This window comes from Poecilia latipinna, unplaced genomic scaffold, assembly GCF_001443285.1.
Source record: "Poecilia latipinna isolate Pla-1442-1.1 unplaced genomic scaffold, P_latipinna-1.0 Scaffold2882, whole genome shotgun sequence".
NCBI classification, from domain to species: Eukaryota; Metazoa; Chordata; class Actinopteri; order Cyprinodontiformes; family Poeciliidae; genus Poecilia; species Poecilia latipinna.
In genome coordinates, this window is record NW_015115498.1 from 781 (window position 1) to 20,768 (window position 19,988).

The 19,988-nt window shown below is 37.7% G+C and overlaps 2 protein-coding genes across 2 annotated transcripts; both read right to left on the reverse strand.

Moving 5' to 3' along the window:
- Nucleotides 1–835: 835 nt before the first annotated feature.
- On the reverse strand, nt 836–8,980 carry LOC106939464 (histone acetyltransferase KAT2A-like). The gene is made up of 18 exons (XM_015021858.1): nt 8,651–8,980; nt 8,239–8,362; nt 7,352–7,497; nt 7,174–7,263; nt 6,910–7,091; nt 6,620–6,811; nt 6,305–6,411; nt 5,790–5,894; nt 5,263–5,399; nt 4,902–5,110; nt 4,695–4,821; nt 4,159–4,269; nt 3,926–4,069; nt 3,709–3,823; nt 3,595–3,631; nt 3,420–3,483; nt 1,937–2,021; nt 836–1,592 (listed from the first exon to the last, which is right to left on the reverse strand). Exons 1-18 carry the CDS (start codon nt 8,873–8,875, stop codon nt 1,399–1,401), a joined length of 2,394 nt encoding a protein of 797 aa, XP_014877344.1. The 5' UTR covers nt 8,876–8,980; the 3' UTR covers nt 836–1,398.
- Nucleotides 8,981–9,814: 834 nt separating this feature from the next.
- Nucleotides 9,815–19,283, reverse strand: rab5c (RAB5C, member RAS oncogene family). The gene is made up of 6 exons (XM_015021859.1): nt 19,175–19,283; nt 13,775–14,125; nt 11,957–12,108; nt 11,739–11,861; nt 11,564–11,657; nt 9,815–11,221 (listed from the first exon to the last, which is right to left on the reverse strand). Exons 2-6 carry the CDS (start codon nt 13,938–13,940, stop codon nt 11,094–11,096), a joined length of 663 nt encoding a protein of 220 aa, XP_014877345.1. The 5' UTR covers nt 13,941–14,125; nt 19,175–19,283; the 3' UTR covers nt 9,815–11,093.
- Nucleotides 19,284–19,988: the final 705 nt, after the last annotated feature.

Below are 19,988 nucleotides of genomic sequence, written 5' to 3' on the forward strand. Positions count from 1 at the left end.
AAAATAAAAGATTATCACACACATACAGTGTCAATGAAACATTCAATACGCTGAATCGGTCAGCATTTGACATTTACTTCCCTGAAAAACTAGATGCAGCTCAGGAAGCACTTTGACACTGACCAATAAAAATAATAATAAAAAAAATGTTTTATAGGTAAATAGCAAATGCATAAACAGCAAAAACAAGTGGTTTATTTTCTAAAATGGAAAAATGTAAACTGCTACGCATTAACATCTACTTTGGGTTGTGTGGAGTCAATATGATGTGAGAATTAAACCAAAGTCAAGTCTTCCTGCATCTCTTCTCCCCACTTTGTTTGCATCTTCATCTCAATAATTCAACAAAAAAAAAAAACATTGCGTGTTATGTTAAACACATTTCTATTTATATATAACATGTTTGAGAAAACTGACTACAAAAAAAAACAAAAAAAAAACTAGTCGGTGCCATCACCTACTATTCACCAATACAGGGATTTTTAAAGCTAATAATGACAACTTGTAGTGAAGTATCTGGTACAAAACCTTGCTAATGATGGAATGATGCTTGGAGAGGTTCTTTTAACATCATGAAGGTGCGTGATGTTCTGATCACAAAAGCGTTTGTTTTTGTGATCAGAAAACACAAAAACAGTTTGGCACAGGAAATATTTGAAACCAATTCCATGCCTGGAAGTGAGGCCAAACATGTCCTTTAACTTCAGAAGAAGATTCATTTGTCTGGAGTAAACAATGCCTTAAAAAGCTGTTTCCCTAAATGATGATAAAACTTATTTCTCTAGAATAATAATATAAAAAAAAGGACCACGAGTACTTGAGGAAAACTTTTTTTCCATGTTATAACAAACAAAAATCTATTTACATTTTTTAATTAATGACTGCTTCAAGTGGACTCAGTATTTTGAGCGAACTTTCACCTCTCCAAACAAACCCTCTGAGAAGGGCAACCTTCACACCTGTGAACTGGCTGGGATGTTCAAGTGTCTTTCAGTAACAGAAGGCAACATGGCTTTAGGTCCCAAAGTCCAGTTTTCTGACATACACTGGCTCCTGTGACTTGTTTTATGCAACCAAACCATCATTCAATGACAATAAATATGAATCAGTAAATAACACAACAGAAGCAGTTTTAAATCTTGGACCTGTACAACTTTGGTACACTCAATGAGGCATGAATAATTCACATTATTCTCCCACTGAGCTCTGGGAAATGCCACAAGATGACTTGAAGAAGATGTCAGTTTGACACTGTTGATGCTCAGCCGACTTTGATGCCTTTCTTTTCTTAAGTCCCACAAATCCTTTCCAAAATGTATTGTTTTCATACGTTTTTTTTCTTACCCCAGATATGACGAAAGCTGGCAATTTTTTTTTTTTTTTCACATAAGCTATAGTTCATTTCTCTATCAGGCCTCCGTCTTTTAATTTGAAGTAGAAGAACTTCTCCAACGTGTTGGCACACTTGCAGTACTCGCTGTCTGGGGGGTTGTACTCGCGACAATTGCTGATGATTCGCTGAAGATCCGCAATAAAGAGCTTCTTGGTTACATAGTATCTGTTCTTGAGTTTCTCTGTCATGGTCTTCAGGTCTCAATGTAAAAGTAAAGAAAAACACTTAATAGTGCTTAGGAAATACAGGAATTCCATAATAAGACACAAGATTTATACATTTGCTAATTCTAAGCCAGTCCAGCAAAAGAAGTGGATTAAAATATTCTTTGAAAAAAAAGAAAAACTTCAAGATCTATTTATTACATAAAAATAGAATCAAAGGAAATAGTGAAGGATTTATTAAATAAACCAATAGGACATGCCGTTTTAAATTTGTTTGATATAGTTTATATTTCATGAAATACCAGGCTTTGGACATTTAAAATAAGAATAAACATATGGATGATATTAATCTATTAAAAAGAGGTAGATGCTCTCTTACCAATAGGAAAGCGGATGACTTCATAGTAATCAGGAGCTTCAGATTTCTTCACTGGTTCCATGAAAGGCCAAGCATCAGGATGAGTCTGACAAGAAAATAGAATAAACTCAAATTGCCACAGAGCTTCAAAAAATGTTTAGCTTCATAACTCCACACTTTTCTAGACCCCAAATTCCAGATTTTCTCGATGGCTTTAAGAACATATTGGACCAGTGAATATAAAACCCTGAAAATGCTTGTGCTGCAGTCAAAAAATGAATTGCAAAAAATGAATTATTCAAAACACAATGATTTTCACTTTATGAGAATTACATCATGTGTAAAAGATTTAATGAAACAACGTGACAAATCTGACAAAGTCAAATTAAATTATATTGAAACTTTATTGTGGCAATCACAAAGCTCCATATGTATGTCAGGCATATTTGTAAAGGGCTGGTTCAGAAACCTTTGACCTTTCTGTCAACTTTCCAACTTTAAACTCAGAAAATTCTGTATCTAAGGAAAAATGTAACACTTCCTCTACAATATTAAATCAGTCATGAAGTGTAATTGCATAAGAAAGGTTCTTTATTTTCCTTTCCTTGTGCGTCATCACAGGACACAACAAACTGAAAAAGTTAAGGCACTGCATGTCTGAGTGGCACACTACTGGTTACTGTAATGCATTACTGATAATGTACTAATGCTACCACAAAGGAGCTTTTATGCACCAGCTGTCCTCATTAATTATTCATTGGTTAGATGATAAATTGTGTGCTTTCTTTAAGAAACAAAAACTTTGCAACTTCTTAACTGCTTCTGAAACTGTTGAAAGGTTTCAACATTCAGGCTGCTGCAAAATACTAAAATTGGCCAACAATGGATTTGACAAAACAAACAGTGGAAATGTTCAATGTGTTGTCATGGTATAAAACTCTGAGGTCTTCTATTTTACAACCCAGAAAACAAAATACTGATGGTAAACTTTAAATGGAAGCGGTGATATAAGCATAAAGTGGTTTTCCAGTTTGGTGTGAGCAAAGGAGAAAAATTATGCAGCAAGTACTTTGTATTTTTAAAAACATAATATCAGGGATTTACAAGTTTATTCCAATTTATCCATCAAATTAGGTGTCTGCAGGGTTTACCCGATTTTTGTAAAAGATGTTTTTAAAGTGCACACTGGTGGTTGATGATTTTCTTCACCGAAATCCATCAGTCGTTCTTAGTCTTAATGCATTTATTGAATAGAAAAGAAAATTTAAGATATTTTTAATTCCTGAAAACTGATCAATAATAGTCTACGGATTGGTGAACATGTGGTTTAAGGAATATGCTCAGAAAAAGCAAACCTTTGATATTCTATATTTTCTTCTTTCCAACAATGAACCAGTTACAGAAAACAATTCATACAAATTCTATAGTTTTCAAGACAGAGTAGAACCATTTTTATTGGTCCCAGTTTGGTAATTTTTGTTTTCTGTTGGCAGGTGATTCTAACCTTTATTTGTGCCAGAAGGTTCTTCAGCATGTTGTAAAGCACATCAGGGTCCTTCACCTCTTTCCTGCAGAAGATCAATGTTTAAACTAAAAATGATGCAGAAGACTATCTACATGCAAATAAAAGATACAAAAATTGGGTAAAATAATCAACGCAGCCTATAGAAGGTGTTTACCCTTTGTCCTTGCTACTGGGTTTCCAGCCTGTCTCTCCTGAAACGAATACAGATCTTAGTCATATGATGAATAATTTAATTGTACATGTCAGCTTACACCTTGTACACACTCACTTATTCCAGGGATGCTTTCCACTGGGATCTGTCGCACGCCCTCTTTGAAGCAGGTCAGACCTGGGTAAACCTTTCTGATCTGACTCTGTTTTCTCTCAATCAGCTTCTTTATAATCTAGAATGATCACACCAAAATTGGATATAATAAACATATTACAAACACAGATACACTCAAAACTGGTATTTTTTGGCAGTAAAGATTCTTATCCTTACACACCTCCTTCTGTCTTTTAATAATGTGAGAAAGCTCTGTGTAGGGGATCCTTGGGTTTAGCTCGCACTCCATCAAGGTTGCTCCCTCATAGTCTTTGATATAGCCCAGGTATCGACCCTTGGGGACTTTGATATCTTTGGAGAAACCCTATGTAGAAAAAAAATAATAATATTAAAGATAAAAGGAGACATGAATCAACAGAAGCACTGATAACGGAGTTGCTGTGCCTCCAGTACCTGCTTTTTGAAGTAGCCAATGGCATACTCATCAGCATAAGTGAGGAAATAAAGGATGTTGTGTTTAATGTGATACTCCTTCAGGTGGTTCATCAGGTGGGTGCCATAGCCCTTTAAAAAAAAGTAAACACAGATACGTTGCTATTATTTACTGAGATGTATGACAAACAGATGCCAAACAAAATATCTTGCGGATCTTCCCACACTGTATTCATGTAGCGCTTTTACAAACTAAACTTGCCAATTCCTTTGAATCTTGAAAATGTTTTAATTTATCTAAGCTGATGTAACAATTCCAACTTTGAATAGACCAAAATGTTTTCTCTTTTTCCTAAAATCAATATATTTTACTGGTCTTGTTAAAGTCTGGATTTAAATCTGATTGAGATGTTACAACGTGATTGTTACTACTTGAAAAGTCTCCAATGAGGCTGGATAAAAAAAAAAATAAATAAATAAAAAAAATAAACTACAGAAACTTTAAAGAGCGTCAGAAAAACAAAAGCAGCGTGGAAGTTAGTCCAGGTCATAGTTACCTTGACTTGTTCATTGGACGTGACGGCACAGAACACTATCTCTGTGAAGCCCTGAGTGGGGAACATCCTAAAACAGATGCCTCCAATGACGCGGCCATCTTTAATGAGGGCTAAGGTTTTGTGCTTCCTGTGAAAACAGGGATTGCTAGGGAAGGTTTGCTAGGAAAAAAAAATGACAAAAAATAAAGGAGGAGAACATTTACTTACGGGTCAAACACGAGTCGTGTGATGTACTCTTTGGGCATGCGAGGTAACTGATGGGAAAATACGTTCTGAAGGCCAACAAGCCACATCAGGATCTTCTTGTTGGACTTTTGGGAAAGGGAGTTTCCGATAACGTGGAACTCAATGATGCCCCGTCTCTCTTCTAGTCTGGCCGTCTCGTCACGAGCAGCATTAGGTGTCAGCAGATTAGTCTAGAACCATTAATTATGTGTTAGCATTTCCAGTTTTTCATATACATACAAACTATGCCGGATTACAGTCATTTAACACAAAGGGAGAAATATTTAGTAGATTGCTGTAAATCAAACGATACTAATTGCTGAGCAGGTTTATGGGGACAGACCTCCGGTCCGAGCATAGCAGCAGGATCAGTGATCGTCATCATGACTTCATTCACCAACTCCATAGGAATGTCCCCCATCACACGGATCCTCTTAGCGTCTTCCAGCGTCAACGCCTCTGGAAGTTTGCGTTTGTCCCCTGAAGAGGAAGCGACATTTTTCAGGTTAAAACAACGATTAGGCTTTTTTATATTGTTCATTTTTGTGAGAATATTTTCATATTTTAGGCCAGACTGCTATATTTTATGAAATCAAATACATTTTTGTGCCGCACTGCCTTTCCAAATAATAATGTTGCTACCTGGATTTAACTAACCAAATAACTACAAGCCCAACTGTTTCTAATTTCTTAAACAATCACCTCTAAAGACAAATCATGTTGTCTTGGAAAAGGTGTTAGACTGTTTAAGACGGGTCAAATCATCGGCGTCAAGCAGAGTAAACATCTACCTGCAGTTCTTTTCTGTTTAGCCAGGCAGAGTGGAGCTTTGAGCTCCAAGAGTAAACCAAAGGAGAGTCCGTCACTGACCTGTGATGGGCTCTACGCCTCCCGTATCCGTGCTGCCCAGAGAAGAGGAGCTGTTCAGACATTTGGACAAAGCAGGAGACCCGGACGCTGAAGTAGGACTGATCACTGCAAACAAAAAACCACACAGTTACAAATCCACACAACTTTGAGAGCAGCATAACTCTGCACTTTGTGTCTGTTAGACCAAATATATTAAACCTTATATCATTTCCACATAGCTTCTGTTTTTCTAATGTATTCGAACCAATGAATACTCAAAATCTAATTTAACAATACTGAGAAATGAGGTGAGGAATTTAAAGAGGTCTCAAGAGAATTTGAAATAAGCAATCCTGCTAGGTGAAAAAAAATAATGTACAATTGGAGGCAACTTTTAGGATGCACAGGTATGGCCATTAAAGCAGAAAGCAGAAAACCCGGACATGTCATCACAGGACCATTAGTGGGTTCTTAAAATGTGCTTTATTCTTATAATGTCCATTTTAATAAAATAAGTGACTCCAGCACCACCTCACCTGTCTGATGTCCAATCTGTGTGCTTTCTGAAGCAGGCATGGTGAAGTCAGCCTCCCATATCGGTGAATTTTCCCCGTAGATTTCCTCTTCCAGCATCGACAAGAACCTGGAAACAAACATAAATGAGTAACTTATCTATAAAGGATGATATAGACTGCAACGTAAATATTCAAGATTAAACTCATTTATAAACACAGTGATTTTTGAAAAATTAGAAATGTAAAATTATACCGAAACTCATCAACAACCCTGTTGCATCTACAGTCACAGCTATAACAGAAGCCACATGGCGGCATCGGAGAAGCTGCTCTTACTTGGGAAAGTGCGTAAGGATAAGTGTGCGTTTTTCTGGCAGCAGTTTGTCCTTCTCCACTCTAAACTTCTCCAGGAGCTGGCGGCGAGTAACGGTAAAGATGGACTTGAGTAAGTTCCGGCCAAACACCTGCGTGGTCTCGTAGCGAGGCAGGCTGTCGTTACTTTGCGGGACGTGGCAGTAGCACAACCACCTGGCAGCAATGGAGATCAGAACGTCTGTTAAGCACAGAACCTAGCATAGATCAGGAAAATACACACATGCTTTCTCGTTGTAAACTCCTGCACACACCTGGTGTAGTCCAACTTGTATGCTGTTGCATCGTCTTTCTGCGTGCGCTGACGATACTGCGTCGGTGTCTCAAGCTTCCAGTAATTCAGACATATGAGAAACATCTTTGAGAGTTCAAACATGGTCTGTCTCTCCTTTGGCGCAAGGTGGCTGAACTTGTACTGGACAAAATTCAAAACGCCCTGCACAACAAAAAGGAGGACAAAATTAGCAAAACAAAAACTGTTCTTGAGACTTTGTTTGTTATAATAAGCTTTGTATTACCTGCTCGATGTTGGGCTTTTCAAACGGTGGACTTCCCAGGGATCCCTCCACAACTGGCTGACTCATCTGCAGGATGCATTTCCTCAGTAGCTTAAGGGACACAAGGGAATACATTGATCACAAAGCTGTCTACTGTAGCAATTAAAATCATTGCAGCTGAACTGAAGCACTGGCTTACCTTGAAAAGGTAGAAGTACACTTGCTTGGTATCAGTGTCCTCTTCTTTGTGTACAGACATGAAAAGGTTCTCGACGTCAACCACCATCCCCAACAGCCTGTTAATCTCATCCTCAGACACGTTCTCCAGATGGGACACGTGATCAGCTGTGGGACAAAACATCAGTATTAGTATTCAGTCTCCTTACCGAATATCTGCTAAGTTCAAGGTGGATGAAAAAAAAAAAATCAATGAAAGGGTTTTGTAAATAGATATTCTTTTTTTATCTTAAATATAAAATCCATCTCCGCTTGTCCATCTGACACTAGTTTTTAATATGGCTTAAAGAATAAATCACCATCTGAGAACAATCCTGGAAAATGACATAATGAAGCAAATGAAATGCAAGTAAAATAGTACCATGAACATAACCATGTGGAACCCCATCCTTAAGATTTATCAAAGACTATTTATATCTAAATAATGTATTTATATATACCCTAAACTTGTGCATCAGACTCACATAAAAGATGTGTATCCATATGAGACATTTCTGGTTATAAAAGGCAAAATAAAATAAAAAAAATACAATCATCCGAAAACACTGTAAGAATATGTTTTTTGTTTGTTCTGTTCTCTCCCCCCCTGTTCCCCCTATGTCCATGAAACTGCAGCAGTAATTTAGGTTAATCTATGAAATACATTGGGATGATTTAACTGGAACCCACTTAAACAGATAATCTCTGCAAAAATAGAAATATCATTTCTTGTGTATGGCTTGGTAGGGGGGGGAAAAATAACCAAATCCACATTGCAGGTTGACCAATTCTAATTTCGGAAATGTAACTGGTGTTTAAATGCACAGCGCTCTGCATGTTATTCGGAGAAGGGGTCTGGTTAGTTTGTACCCAGTGCATGTCCACAGCTGCGGCAGGGCTCGCTCAGGCTGGCTGCTTGCTGCTGCAGATCAATCCGTGTAGCTGAAGGGGGGTTCGGGTTTTTCCATCCATTGCACTTGCATGTGTCACTGGCCTGAGAATAAAAACAAAACAAACCACATGGGCGACTTAAATTGCACACCAATTCACGTTTGTGCAAGCCAATAATTGATATCAATTAAGCTAGCCGAGGAGAAATATCCTTCCACAGGTTTGCGTTTATTTTAAATGCCCATTTCTCTGCCAGAGTAGCTAGCTACAACGCTGTACAGCTACGCCGATAAACTGTGTTAATAGTTCGTTATTATATAGGGTATATTACATATAATACAATCACACCATTGCTTTGTTGTTGTAAACTTTGGCTAGCCATGTTAGCTACCTTGCACGCGGAGAATACGCCAAGTTTTTCAAGCTTTTTCGCCCGTGGAAAAGCTCGGACTTGGGCTTTCTTCTGGCTCGCACGCTGTTGCTGGCTAAGTCCTGGTCTAACCGGGTCGCTGTTCCCTGTACCGGAGCCTGCTGCTGCAGCACCGGACCCCGCTGAGCCACTCGACTGGGCTTGGAGAAGCCGGGGCTGTAAGGCCTGTGTAGCCGGGTCCGACATATCCACGCTGCGGATACAGACTCCCTCCGCTACCGATTAGCTCATACGCTGCCTTTAGGTGCAGTCAGAAAAATGAGTTTTCCATATACACACCTAAAAGTAACTTTTACCTCGAGATTGTGTTATATTCAGATAATAACGGAATCTCACGCTTAATTTAAAAAAGTCAAATTTTATTTGTAAAAAAAAAAAAATTATCCGCTAAACTGAGATTTGCAGCAACCTGCAGGTTTTCAAATCCTTACCGACCCCTAGTGGGAAAAGAGGGAAACTGCAACACAATTACCGTTTTGAATGTGGACATGAGCAGGCGATGAGTAAAAAAAAAAATACTTAAACTTACAAAAATAACATGATCGGATGGCTTTTATTTAAAACAGGAAAGCAAAATTTTCAAACTACTGCAAAAATAAGTCAAACCTGTTTCTTTTAACTCTCTAGAGTCACGGGACTCGGATAGAGAGTCACTAAACTCTCTTTAGTTTGATATCTTAATATGCATACTCTGAAAAATGTAGCATTTTTCGAAGTATCTAATGCGAAAACTAGCCGACGTTTCAACTGTTCTGCATTTCACCACACAACGCTGGGAGTTTTAGGGCAATATTAGCTGCTTAATTACCCTGAATTTTTCCTGAACCAATCTTTGCTAGGGAAGTTGGTGGCCATTTTTTGCAACATACATGTTGCTAAAAGTGTGGGCGGGGCATCGTGGTATTTCACCAAAACAACCAGTGCCAACTCTGGTTATTCCAACATCTTTGCACCTATACAAATCGTATATCTATAAAAGGTGAGGCTTTAATGTCATGTACATTTTTAATGCTAAAATTAGAGCATTTACTCCATAGCTTAAATAAATCTACCATCAAAAGTGGATTTAGTCTTTGAAAAACAAGTTAACACTTAATATGAAAAAAAAAAATCACTCAAAGATAATACCTTTGGCTCTTTTATTTGTAAAATTACATTTTCTTTCCTCCTTCTCTACACATCTTCTCTACCCGATACCCACTTTACAGCAGCGAGCGCTGTTCTGGTGCAAGTTCTTCTGTGCAAGATGGTGATGCCACAGCAGGATGACAAGATTACTAAAACTCAAGCCCTCCTTGAAATGAAAGAAGCAGAGGATAACATCTCAATTCACAAAGCTGATGAGACAGAACCAGTGCATTTAATACCATGAATCTCCAGAGGAAAAAGAAATTAAGACATGAAAAATAAAGTTGACAGAATACAAACAGATTGTGTTTGTTGGTTTTTTTTGACAGTAACTACAGATTGATTACAAACTTCAAAAGTCTGTTACAAATACAGAAATATGTTTTAAATGCAGTTGTGATTTTGGTCAAGAAAGAAAAAAAAAGAATCTTTACACATCTCCCATTTTACACTGATAATTCAGAAACATTACATTAATGCTAAAATTACATACGGGTGAAATTGTTAATAAAGTTGCATTTACTGTATATGTTTGGATAACATAGATAAATGATTGTAAAACCTTAAGATAGGTTTCAAAATCATACTGACCAGTCTGTGCCAAAAGAAAAAAGAAAAAACTAATAGAGATAATCAATCTACACAGCTCAGCTCTATAAGAAATCTGCCCATTTGTTCTCTCTTGGTGAAAACCTCCTTATCCAATTCCTTAAGACTCCATATGCACCCTGCTTTTAACATAAGACCATGATGGAAACATTTATGGTGCACTTGTAAAGTGAGTCCAAGTTGTGCAACAACAGGGTTATCAAACCTACACATTTTCCTTCCTTTTCCATTAATTCGATTTCCTCTATACAAACACAGAACAGTGGACAAGACGCCTCTCTTAGGAGAAATTGTTAATGACTTCTGTTTGTTTTCCTTCCATGAATGGTATGTTTTTTTGTTTTTTTTTTCCCCAATCCAAGGTGACGTCATGTGTCCATCAAAAGAAAGGTCGTGGAATGGCGAGTCCAGGGGTGAAAAAACACGATTCTGTGAATAAGCCTGTAGGTTGATTTCTTGGTATTTTTGGCAGGTTCATCAAGCTGGAACCATCAGTGGGGATCTGGCAATCAACTGGCCAGTATGCTCATTTTGTCAAACAGTTAGTTGGTGCTGAGAGGATAAGTTGGTCTTTTGGTGGTTTGGTTGGACCAACGGGGGCGTCGTTTTACAGCTGGCTAATATCTGGTGTTGTTGATCGGCTGGATCAGCTGATTTATTGAGTTAGTTAGTTTCCACCCCCACAGCACTGGCCGCTTCTGCCCTGTGGAGCGGTTTCCTGCAGATCCACGCCACCTCTGGCCCGTCCGCCTGGTCCCGCTCCGCCCTGAGGCTCGTTCTTCGGAAGTTTCTTGGCTGTTGCAGAGAATAAAGATAATTGGTCAATCTCCGGCTTAAAGTATTGCAACAATGGATTCTACCAATAATTATCTACCAATGAACCTAAAAAAAATGTGACAAATGACCAAAATTTTAAGTAGAATCACATTTATTAAAACTAAGATTAAATATATATTGAAAGAAAAAACAGAAAACTTTTACACTGAAATGTCTACGATAGAAGGCTAATACTTTTTTTCAGTCAAAAGCAAAATTTATTTAAGTGCATATTTACAGTGTTACTAGGAGGTACCAATTTATTCTCAGCCTGTATAAATCATTCATGAATTAATAGTTGGACTTCTGAGAAACACTCACCTATAGCCATAAAAATCTCATTAACATTCATTGCGGTCTTGGCTGAAGTTTCCATGAAGAGCAAGCTGTTGTCGTCTGCATATGCTTGTGCTTCCTACAGGACCAAAGGAAACAGCTCAGGGAATTTTGACCTTGAAAATTAATCTGTAGCAGATTCTGTATTTATTCCCCTTACCTGGAAATCTACGGCTCTCTTACTGGCCAGGTCGGCTTTGTTTCCTGCCAGTGCAATAACGATGTTGGGGCTGGCTTGTCGCTGCAGCTCCTTCACCCAGTTCTTTGCACGTGTGAACGTATCCTTTACAACAGAAAGGTGCAAAATAGTGTGATACCACACTTAAATCTGACTCGATTACGCAAATAGTCGACCAGAGCGTTTTGGTTGTGACTCACTGTGTTGGTGATGTCAAAGACCACAATGGCAGCCTGGGCTCCTCTGTAGTACATAGGTGCCAAGCTGTGATACCGTTCCTGTCCTGCAGTGTCCCAGATCTCAAACTTGACTGTTGTATCATCCAAACATACCGTCTGTGTGAGGAAGGCAGCTAAAAAGATAATTAGAAAAATAATTAACGGGTTTAAAAAAAAAAAAAAAAAAAAAAAAAAAAAAAAGTATATTTGACTTCTTCAGAATAAGTCTTGGTGTCATGATAAAGAAAAAAAAAAACACAAGTCACTAAATTGGGACACATTAATAATATGAAATCAGTTATTAACATTCATAATCTGCTGAAAACGCTACAAATCAGAGTAATAAAAAAAAGGAAACAAAAGAAAGCAACTCACTTTACCAGGAGGAAATGTTAGTTTATGAAATGCACACTCACACAATCAGCCATCTCTCACATGACACCTAAAGCTTAGCTCCTTCTTGCATAGTACACATTTTAAAGCTTTGTAATCTTTGACCAGGCATGCCGCTGACCACAAGTTCAATAGAAAGCAAAAAAGAAAAACAAGAAAAGTGCTGACTCGTTTTATTTTCACCCATTCTTTGGCGAGTATCCTGTTCCTACATTCTTATGCAAGTTGACTCATCAGAACCGGATACAGCAGGGAAGACAGTTGGGGAAAAAGTGACTATGAAATGACTTAATTCATACATGTACAATCTTAAATGTTCACTTGACTGCCCTGAAGATACTGAACATTTATATAAACATTAAAAAAAAACAAATTTCTAAAACTGCTACCCAGTGAAATGTATGTTTGTATCTTCTGAAATAGGCAAACATGTGGAAAACCCACAAAAACCTGTGGAATACAACAAAGAAAGGTGGAAAGTTTCCAGTTGTTAATCCAGTTTCAGATGGATTAACATATTTCTGTTCAGCAATTCAATTCGTAACATTCCACCTTTAATTCAAAGCTCCATTTAACTGGTATTTGCCCTCATTTTGATTTGATGCTACAATCTAGGTCCATTGAAACAGTCAAGAGACGTGCGTCACTTTCTGCAATTTGACCAGTTTTGGTAAAGATGTCTGCCTACTTTGCGTGAAGAGCCTGAAGCCAGTTGAAGTCATCCTTTGGTCTTGGAAGAACTGGTTTTACCAGTCCTTCTCCTGACTAAACCGACAACAAATATGAGCAAGGCCTGCCAGAAGTCAGATCACTTCTACTGGCATGGACAAGTCTTCTGCTTCAGGGCTGGAGTCTGATGTTTTAAATCAAGAGTGCACAATCAGTTCAGAACCTTAACACCCACATGGATGTTTGACGCAAACCAAATGACTTCATGTGCAGAAATATTTCATTAGAAGTCTACCAGCTTTGTGCGCCTTTTAGATAGCCCAGATTACTTTTAAATAACTTCTGTATACCACCAGCTGGTGGAAGAATGCAGCACAAAAAAAACAGTGAAACTGAGACAGAAAAACAAGAATTTCAATGTTTTTTTCCCATATGCAGTTGTGAAAAGTTACAGTTTAATTTATTAACTTTCCATTTATCATTTTAGCAATCCAAGATAATCTAGCTAATCCAGTTTTAGTCACACTTTATTGTGTGCTTTGTAATTTAAAGGATAAAAGTGAGAATTTCTGAAATCTGAAGGCCTTTTTATGTTGATTTGTATTTGGAATATGCCATGTATCTATAAATTACTACATCATCAGAACTCACTGATACTACAGATTACAAATACAGTGCTTTAAACAAAAATGCATGTTTACCTGCATGGAAAACATACAGAAATCCTGGACTCCTTACCTCCGATGGTGCTCTCTTGGTACTCGTGAAACTGGCCCTTGACGAAGCGCAGCACCAGGCTGGACTTTCCAACTGCCGATTCTCCCAGTAGCACTAGTTTGAACTGACAGATCTTGTTGCTAGCAGCGGTGCCGTTGGTCCGTGCTGGTCCACCTCGCCCTGCCATATTGCAGCGTTGGAAATTACAAGAAAAAAAAAAAAAAAGGCCGTGTGTGGGAGGGGTAGGAGAGGATGAATGAGTAAAGGCTTAAGTTTTTTCTGCAGAAGGACGGTGAAGCTGAGGTAAACGCAGGTGGGCTCAGGTCATGCAGGTAGCTTTCCTGGAGGAAGACGACACCTCACTACTGAGAGCTGCAAAAGAAGAGAGAAAAGCATTTAAGTTTATTGAGTTTCTACTAAACAACCACAGTTTCCAAATACAATCAAAATCGAAATCCACCAAAAACAGAAATCATCCTTATGCTTCTGCACTAAAGCTTTGTTGTCGGCTTCAAAAACCTTAAAACTGAAGTTGTTGATGCAAAACACCACTATCAGACTCATTTCCCCGTTTGAGAGTTATTCATTTAGCCTTGTTTAGTATAAACAAGTGCTAAAGGAGAACACTTCATGGCTTATTTGAAATTGTGCCCTTGGTTTTTCTCCCACAGGCTACATTCAGACCATACTACTAAGTTTCTTAAGATGCTACTGCATACACTAAGGACTGAAACAAGAGGCAAAAATAATCAGTTCAATTACTTAAAGTTAAAATTGTTTATAAACTAGAAATATTGAGATACTAGTCCTTTTCTTTAATCCATATCATGCAACATATATACGAACATGAATAAGTGGTGAAGGTACTTGACAAAGGCCAACCTGAATGGTTAATGTAAACAGACCTATTAACCAAAAGCTGCAGTGCCCTAATCCAGCTGGCTATCTGCAGAACATGCAAAGAAGCAGAGCATGAACTGCAACACTCATTAATGCACCTGGTTCTGGCATGTCGTAATAAAACAGCTGTCCAATAACAGGCCCTCAGTCTATTACATGCAAATAAGAAGTCTCAAGACGGAGATGTAAAAATACAAAATGTGCAATACAAAATGTGCAACATTAAGCAACCAACAGCTCAGTTGGTTGCTTATCTATGTTGACTAAAGTGCTGCCAGTTAACCTAGAAGCTGATCAAACTGTGGCCTAGTCAGACAGGTGACCAGGATTTAATTTACTTTGGGATTTTTTGATGAATTATACAGAAACATAATGATAAAATGGTTTTTTTTTCTCTCTAAAGATGGCCCTCATCTAAACCAGCTGAGCCAAAATAACCATAAACGACTTCCTGTTGGTAGAGGTTTACCAAATTTCCTTACAGCTAACTATATATATTATTGAACATTTCTGTGCATCATTGGTTGCTAAAGTGCATCCAAAGAGTCCCACATAAACAAAAAGGTGTATATTAATTAAAATCCCATAGACATTTGGCAACAAGGCCTTCTGATAGATTTCATGTATTCAGTCAGTTAATGTACATAAATCCCAAAATTCAACTTAAGATTTTAAAATATCCCATTTCAATATCCACATGTGTTTTGTTGCAAAGACTGAGCAACTCTAAAAATATTCATCGTTTGACTTGTTGTAGTCAAGAGTAAAGGGGAACTCAAATGGAGGCAGACGTAAGCCACAGCAATATATTTGATTCATTGTAATTCAGTATTTATAAACCACAGACTTTTTTGACTACTGCATACCAGCGCATTTCGCTTCATGTCTGCCAGACATGACAGTCTTAAAACTTCCCCAAATTTTTTTTTTTTTTTTTTTTTCAGCTGGATGACGAACATTAGGTCAGTCAGCTTCTGCTCCGTCAAAGGACAGGAAACAACTCAGCTAAAAGCAGGAAGTGAAGATTGCAGAACACTTAACTGCTGAACACAATAAATCCAGCAGTCTAACACAGACAGTTTGACGCTGAATTCTTACACCGAGTATGAAGGATAGATATTTGCTGGTAGAGTTTGGTAATGTACTGACAAGAAGAAATAGGTGCGGACAGTTTTTTTTAAAAAGAAGCAGGGCTTTTCCACGGCATGCAGCTGAACTCATTCTTAATCTTTAGCATGTGACTGCAGATCACAGCTTTGTCCATAAAATATTCAGGACTTGCATGTTTTATTTGACAGTGCAGCAACCATGTTCTACTAATGTGTTAGCATTAAAACATCAGTAAGCTGCACTACTCCTTTTTCAAAAAAACTGCAACTTTTGCATATTTTGCAGATGCTAACAGTGTTGTGAAGGTACCTGGCAGACAAGTACTCAATTTCACAGCACATCAAAAACAAAAACAAAACAAACAAAAAAATCAGGAAGGAATGAAGGCGCTCTGCTCACCTGAACAAACAAAGGTCAGTCTGTACTTGTGTGCTCGCAAGCAGCTGATGACAACTCGCCTGTATTCCTCGCTTAAGGAATCAGTGGTAATAACTGAAATACCGCCAAGATTTTTTTGTAACACTCGTACCTTAATCATGCATTATGAGAGAGGGAATCTCTAAAGTGCACTCAAAACCTTGATAATGAAATGGGATAGAGAGCGAAAAAAAAGCAGGACATGGTCAGGGGAGAGGGGAGGAAGAAGCAGCAGCAGTAGTCACAAGAGCCTGTTAAATATTCATCATGGCCTCCTGTTTGCTCTGCACCCACCCAGCGTGATGTCCAAGACACCAACAGGGACTGCACTACGTTTAATGCAAAATATGGCAGTGTGTGCAGACTTTAAATATGTGCATGAAAGTACTATAACCAAAAAGTATTTTTGTTCCTCAGGAAAATATGTACCTTCTTGCATTGTTAATAAAATAATAATAATACAAAAGAAACAGTTAATGACGCTGATGTACCCCAAGGTTCAACATCGAGTTCTCAACTTGTTTTGTTTTTATATAAATATAAACATACAAAGTTTGTCCATTTCATATCATTGTCTGACTTGTAACTCTCATCTATTTAGACTTTCTACAAATAAAAGAAAAAATACAAACTTATAACCAATGAAGAAAACAAACTACATTCTTTACCTGTCCTTACTTTTCAAGAGAATGTTAAAATTCAACTCAATCCCAGAGCAAAATTTTACATTAACCTTGCCTTTAATTCCGCTAAACATAATGCATATCTGAAAGTGAAAATATTGGCAAATTGGTATGTTTATCTAGACTGCTCCTCAGGTCTTAATAGTATAATAAGCAAACAGTACAAGTTTTATGAAGGCAACCAGAGACGAATGTTGTGAAAAAGGGTGGGGTCACAGAACAGCTGGTTGTATCCGATATAAAGGCTGCACCACAAGTCTCCCTTTGTTCCCTATACCAAGTAACCATCCAGTCTTGGCTAAGGCAGTTTCAAATATACAGTCAGCAAGATTTCAAGTTCTACACACTGAAGTCAGATGCATTTGTTAAAACGGTAAAGATACATACACAGGCAGATTATCGCCTAGAATCTACAATGAAATGACAAATTCTTTTCATAAAAGGTTGTTCAAATGGTGTTTCAAGTCAAAAATGTATTTGAAAGTTTAAATATAAATGCACTGATGTAACACAGGACAAGCAAACAAGATAGTAATCACTTTAAAGGCCAATAGGAAATCACAGGAACTTCCCTTTCTTGTGACGTCTCTTAGACGCTGGGTAACCAAACAGAGAAGTCAGAAGCCCAATCACCATCTTGTCATTTAGTTGAATGTTTCAAGGAAACTGAAAAAACAACATTCCTTTCTAGTAAGTAGACTGAATTACTGCTCACCTCTTCAGATTAGTGGGCCTTGAAATGTCTAGGTTGCTCTTCTAGATTCTTTCTATGCATCAAAAGCTAAACTATTAAGTACTTATTCTTAGCATCAAAACTCAAATCGTTTTTATTCCAAATAATGACGGCACAAAACACAAAAATTGACACACCTGATTAGAAATGCAAACCCTTGTTTCCATTTTAGGTGTTGTGACCTTTGAACTTTATACAATACACAGCAAACTTTGGAAAACAAACTTAAGCATACTCTTTTAAAAAAGGAAAACACAACTTTTATCAGGGCTGATTTGCCAAAACGTATTGCCGCTTTATGAGGCCAAGGTCCAAACACCATAAACACCAGAACAGCCCATGCACATGGCTGGTTATCCCTTTGTGTCTCAAAGGTCCAAACTCTGCTCCTGTTATTAAGCCATAAACAGGAGGTACATGTGATTTAATGTGCTGTTAAATGTAAGCAGACACACGTGTAGATAGATAACTTTAGCAATATAACGGAGAGAAGTGCAACATAACACCTGTCAACGGTAATGACACTTTATGAGATGACATTTAAAGGTATTTATGATTGAAGTTTGTAAGGCAAGATTAAATGTTAGGTTACAAAAATAAGCAAATTTAATAAAATGGACGTGGAAGGAGTTTCCTAGCTGTATGAGCATTTGAAGAAAGCAGATTGCTTACGAATCCGTCAGTTAAACTGCTGAGTCTCTCAGATAAAAACAGTTATCAAGTACTTAACCGTCTCCATAAACAGTGTTTGTTATAGTCGAAACAAATGAGGTCTAAATACACATCCGGAGCACATGAAATGATTCAAGTTTCTAATGTTTCCAAGTTAGCAAAACTTCTTTCTGTTTGTGGTTAGCTTTAGCACAACAGCTAACACAGGCTGAGCGACATTAGCAGATAAATAAACGACCAAGTGTCCAACAAAGGCCTTAAAATGTGGTATTTTAAGGTCCGACTTTGAACAAGAATATTGTCAGCAATAAACATCTGACTAAATGCCTGAAACAAACTCCAACTGTTAATCTTTCCTCTTCGCCTAGCATTTTAGCATTAGCTTAGTGGCGTAAACGACAGCAAAATATAAATGCTAAGCAACTGAAAAGGAAACTTTGTTTAACGTGTTTAATGCGACGACTAAATGCGTTTCTGGAGAGAAAAAAAAAGTACTAATTGGTTAACTTCTGATAGCATTGTTAGCAGCTGTGTCAAAAACGTCATTAAAACAACTTTCATTTTTCTCGGCCGCACGTCGTCAGCTGTTTCACGCTGTCCGATAGAAACTTGGGGTCTTTCTAACTGTGTCTCTTCCGGAATTGAAACCATATCAAAACCCTGTCAAGCAGCAGTTGTTATTTGGCTTTGAAATGTTGTTTCTCAATTTTCCGTCTCTTACAGCCCGAAGCTCATAGCCCCACTCGATCCACTCTAATGGACATTTAGGCTGAGCTCGGACTTGGCACATCGGTTCGGTTAAATTGTACCAAATAAGGCTAAACAGCTTTTCAGTAACATAGAGTGGACATTCTTTATGGGTTCCCCCTCCTAACATGTTCGATCATATTAGGCAGCTCGACTTACATGACTTTTTCTTCTTTCGTTAGCCTCATCGGCAGTGGCTGTCTTCTGCTTCGTGGGGTCTGGCCTTCCCTTCCGCTAAGCGATTTTTTTCCGGGAACCTCCCACTGTTTTTGTCAGTGTCTGTCTGACCAATGACAACGTCAGCCTGCATAAACTATTAGATTCAGAACACCGGTTAAGTTTCAAAGCTTGAAGCTAAATGTGTACAGTTCTTTTCAGAGGGTAGAAATAAGTTTGAAAGTGTTGCGCATTGATTAAAAGATACTTTCTGCTATCCCCGTCTATGTTACTTTTTCACAGCAGAGAATTTCGTATTAATTAGCATATGATGACAAAAGGTTACACCAGAGAAATTTAGGAACGATAAACAGTGAACATTAAAGAAGTGAGTGTATCATTAAATAGTTCATTTATTTCATTCAGTTCAAATAAAGTGTTCATTTCTGTTTATTTGAAACCCAAAGAGAAACAAAAACGTCAAAATATGTCTAAACAGCCAAAATGTAATAAAATCACCATGCGTTTTTAGATGTGAAGACTTTTTCAAGAATTCTTCTCATGTTTTAGTCCTGAATCGTCTCTTTTAGAATGAACTAATTGCAATCAGTAAAAACCAAAAGTCATCAAATACAGCTGTTTTTCTGTTTTCTTTTGAACAGAAGATTAAGATTGTTAAATGTTTCTAACTCTACTTGCAATAGGTTATATTTGGTGATACCTATAGAATCACTAGATATATCACTAGATAACTTCATCATAATTAATGTGATTGCTGTGATATAGATATTTTGACAATAAATTGCAGTGTTCCTCA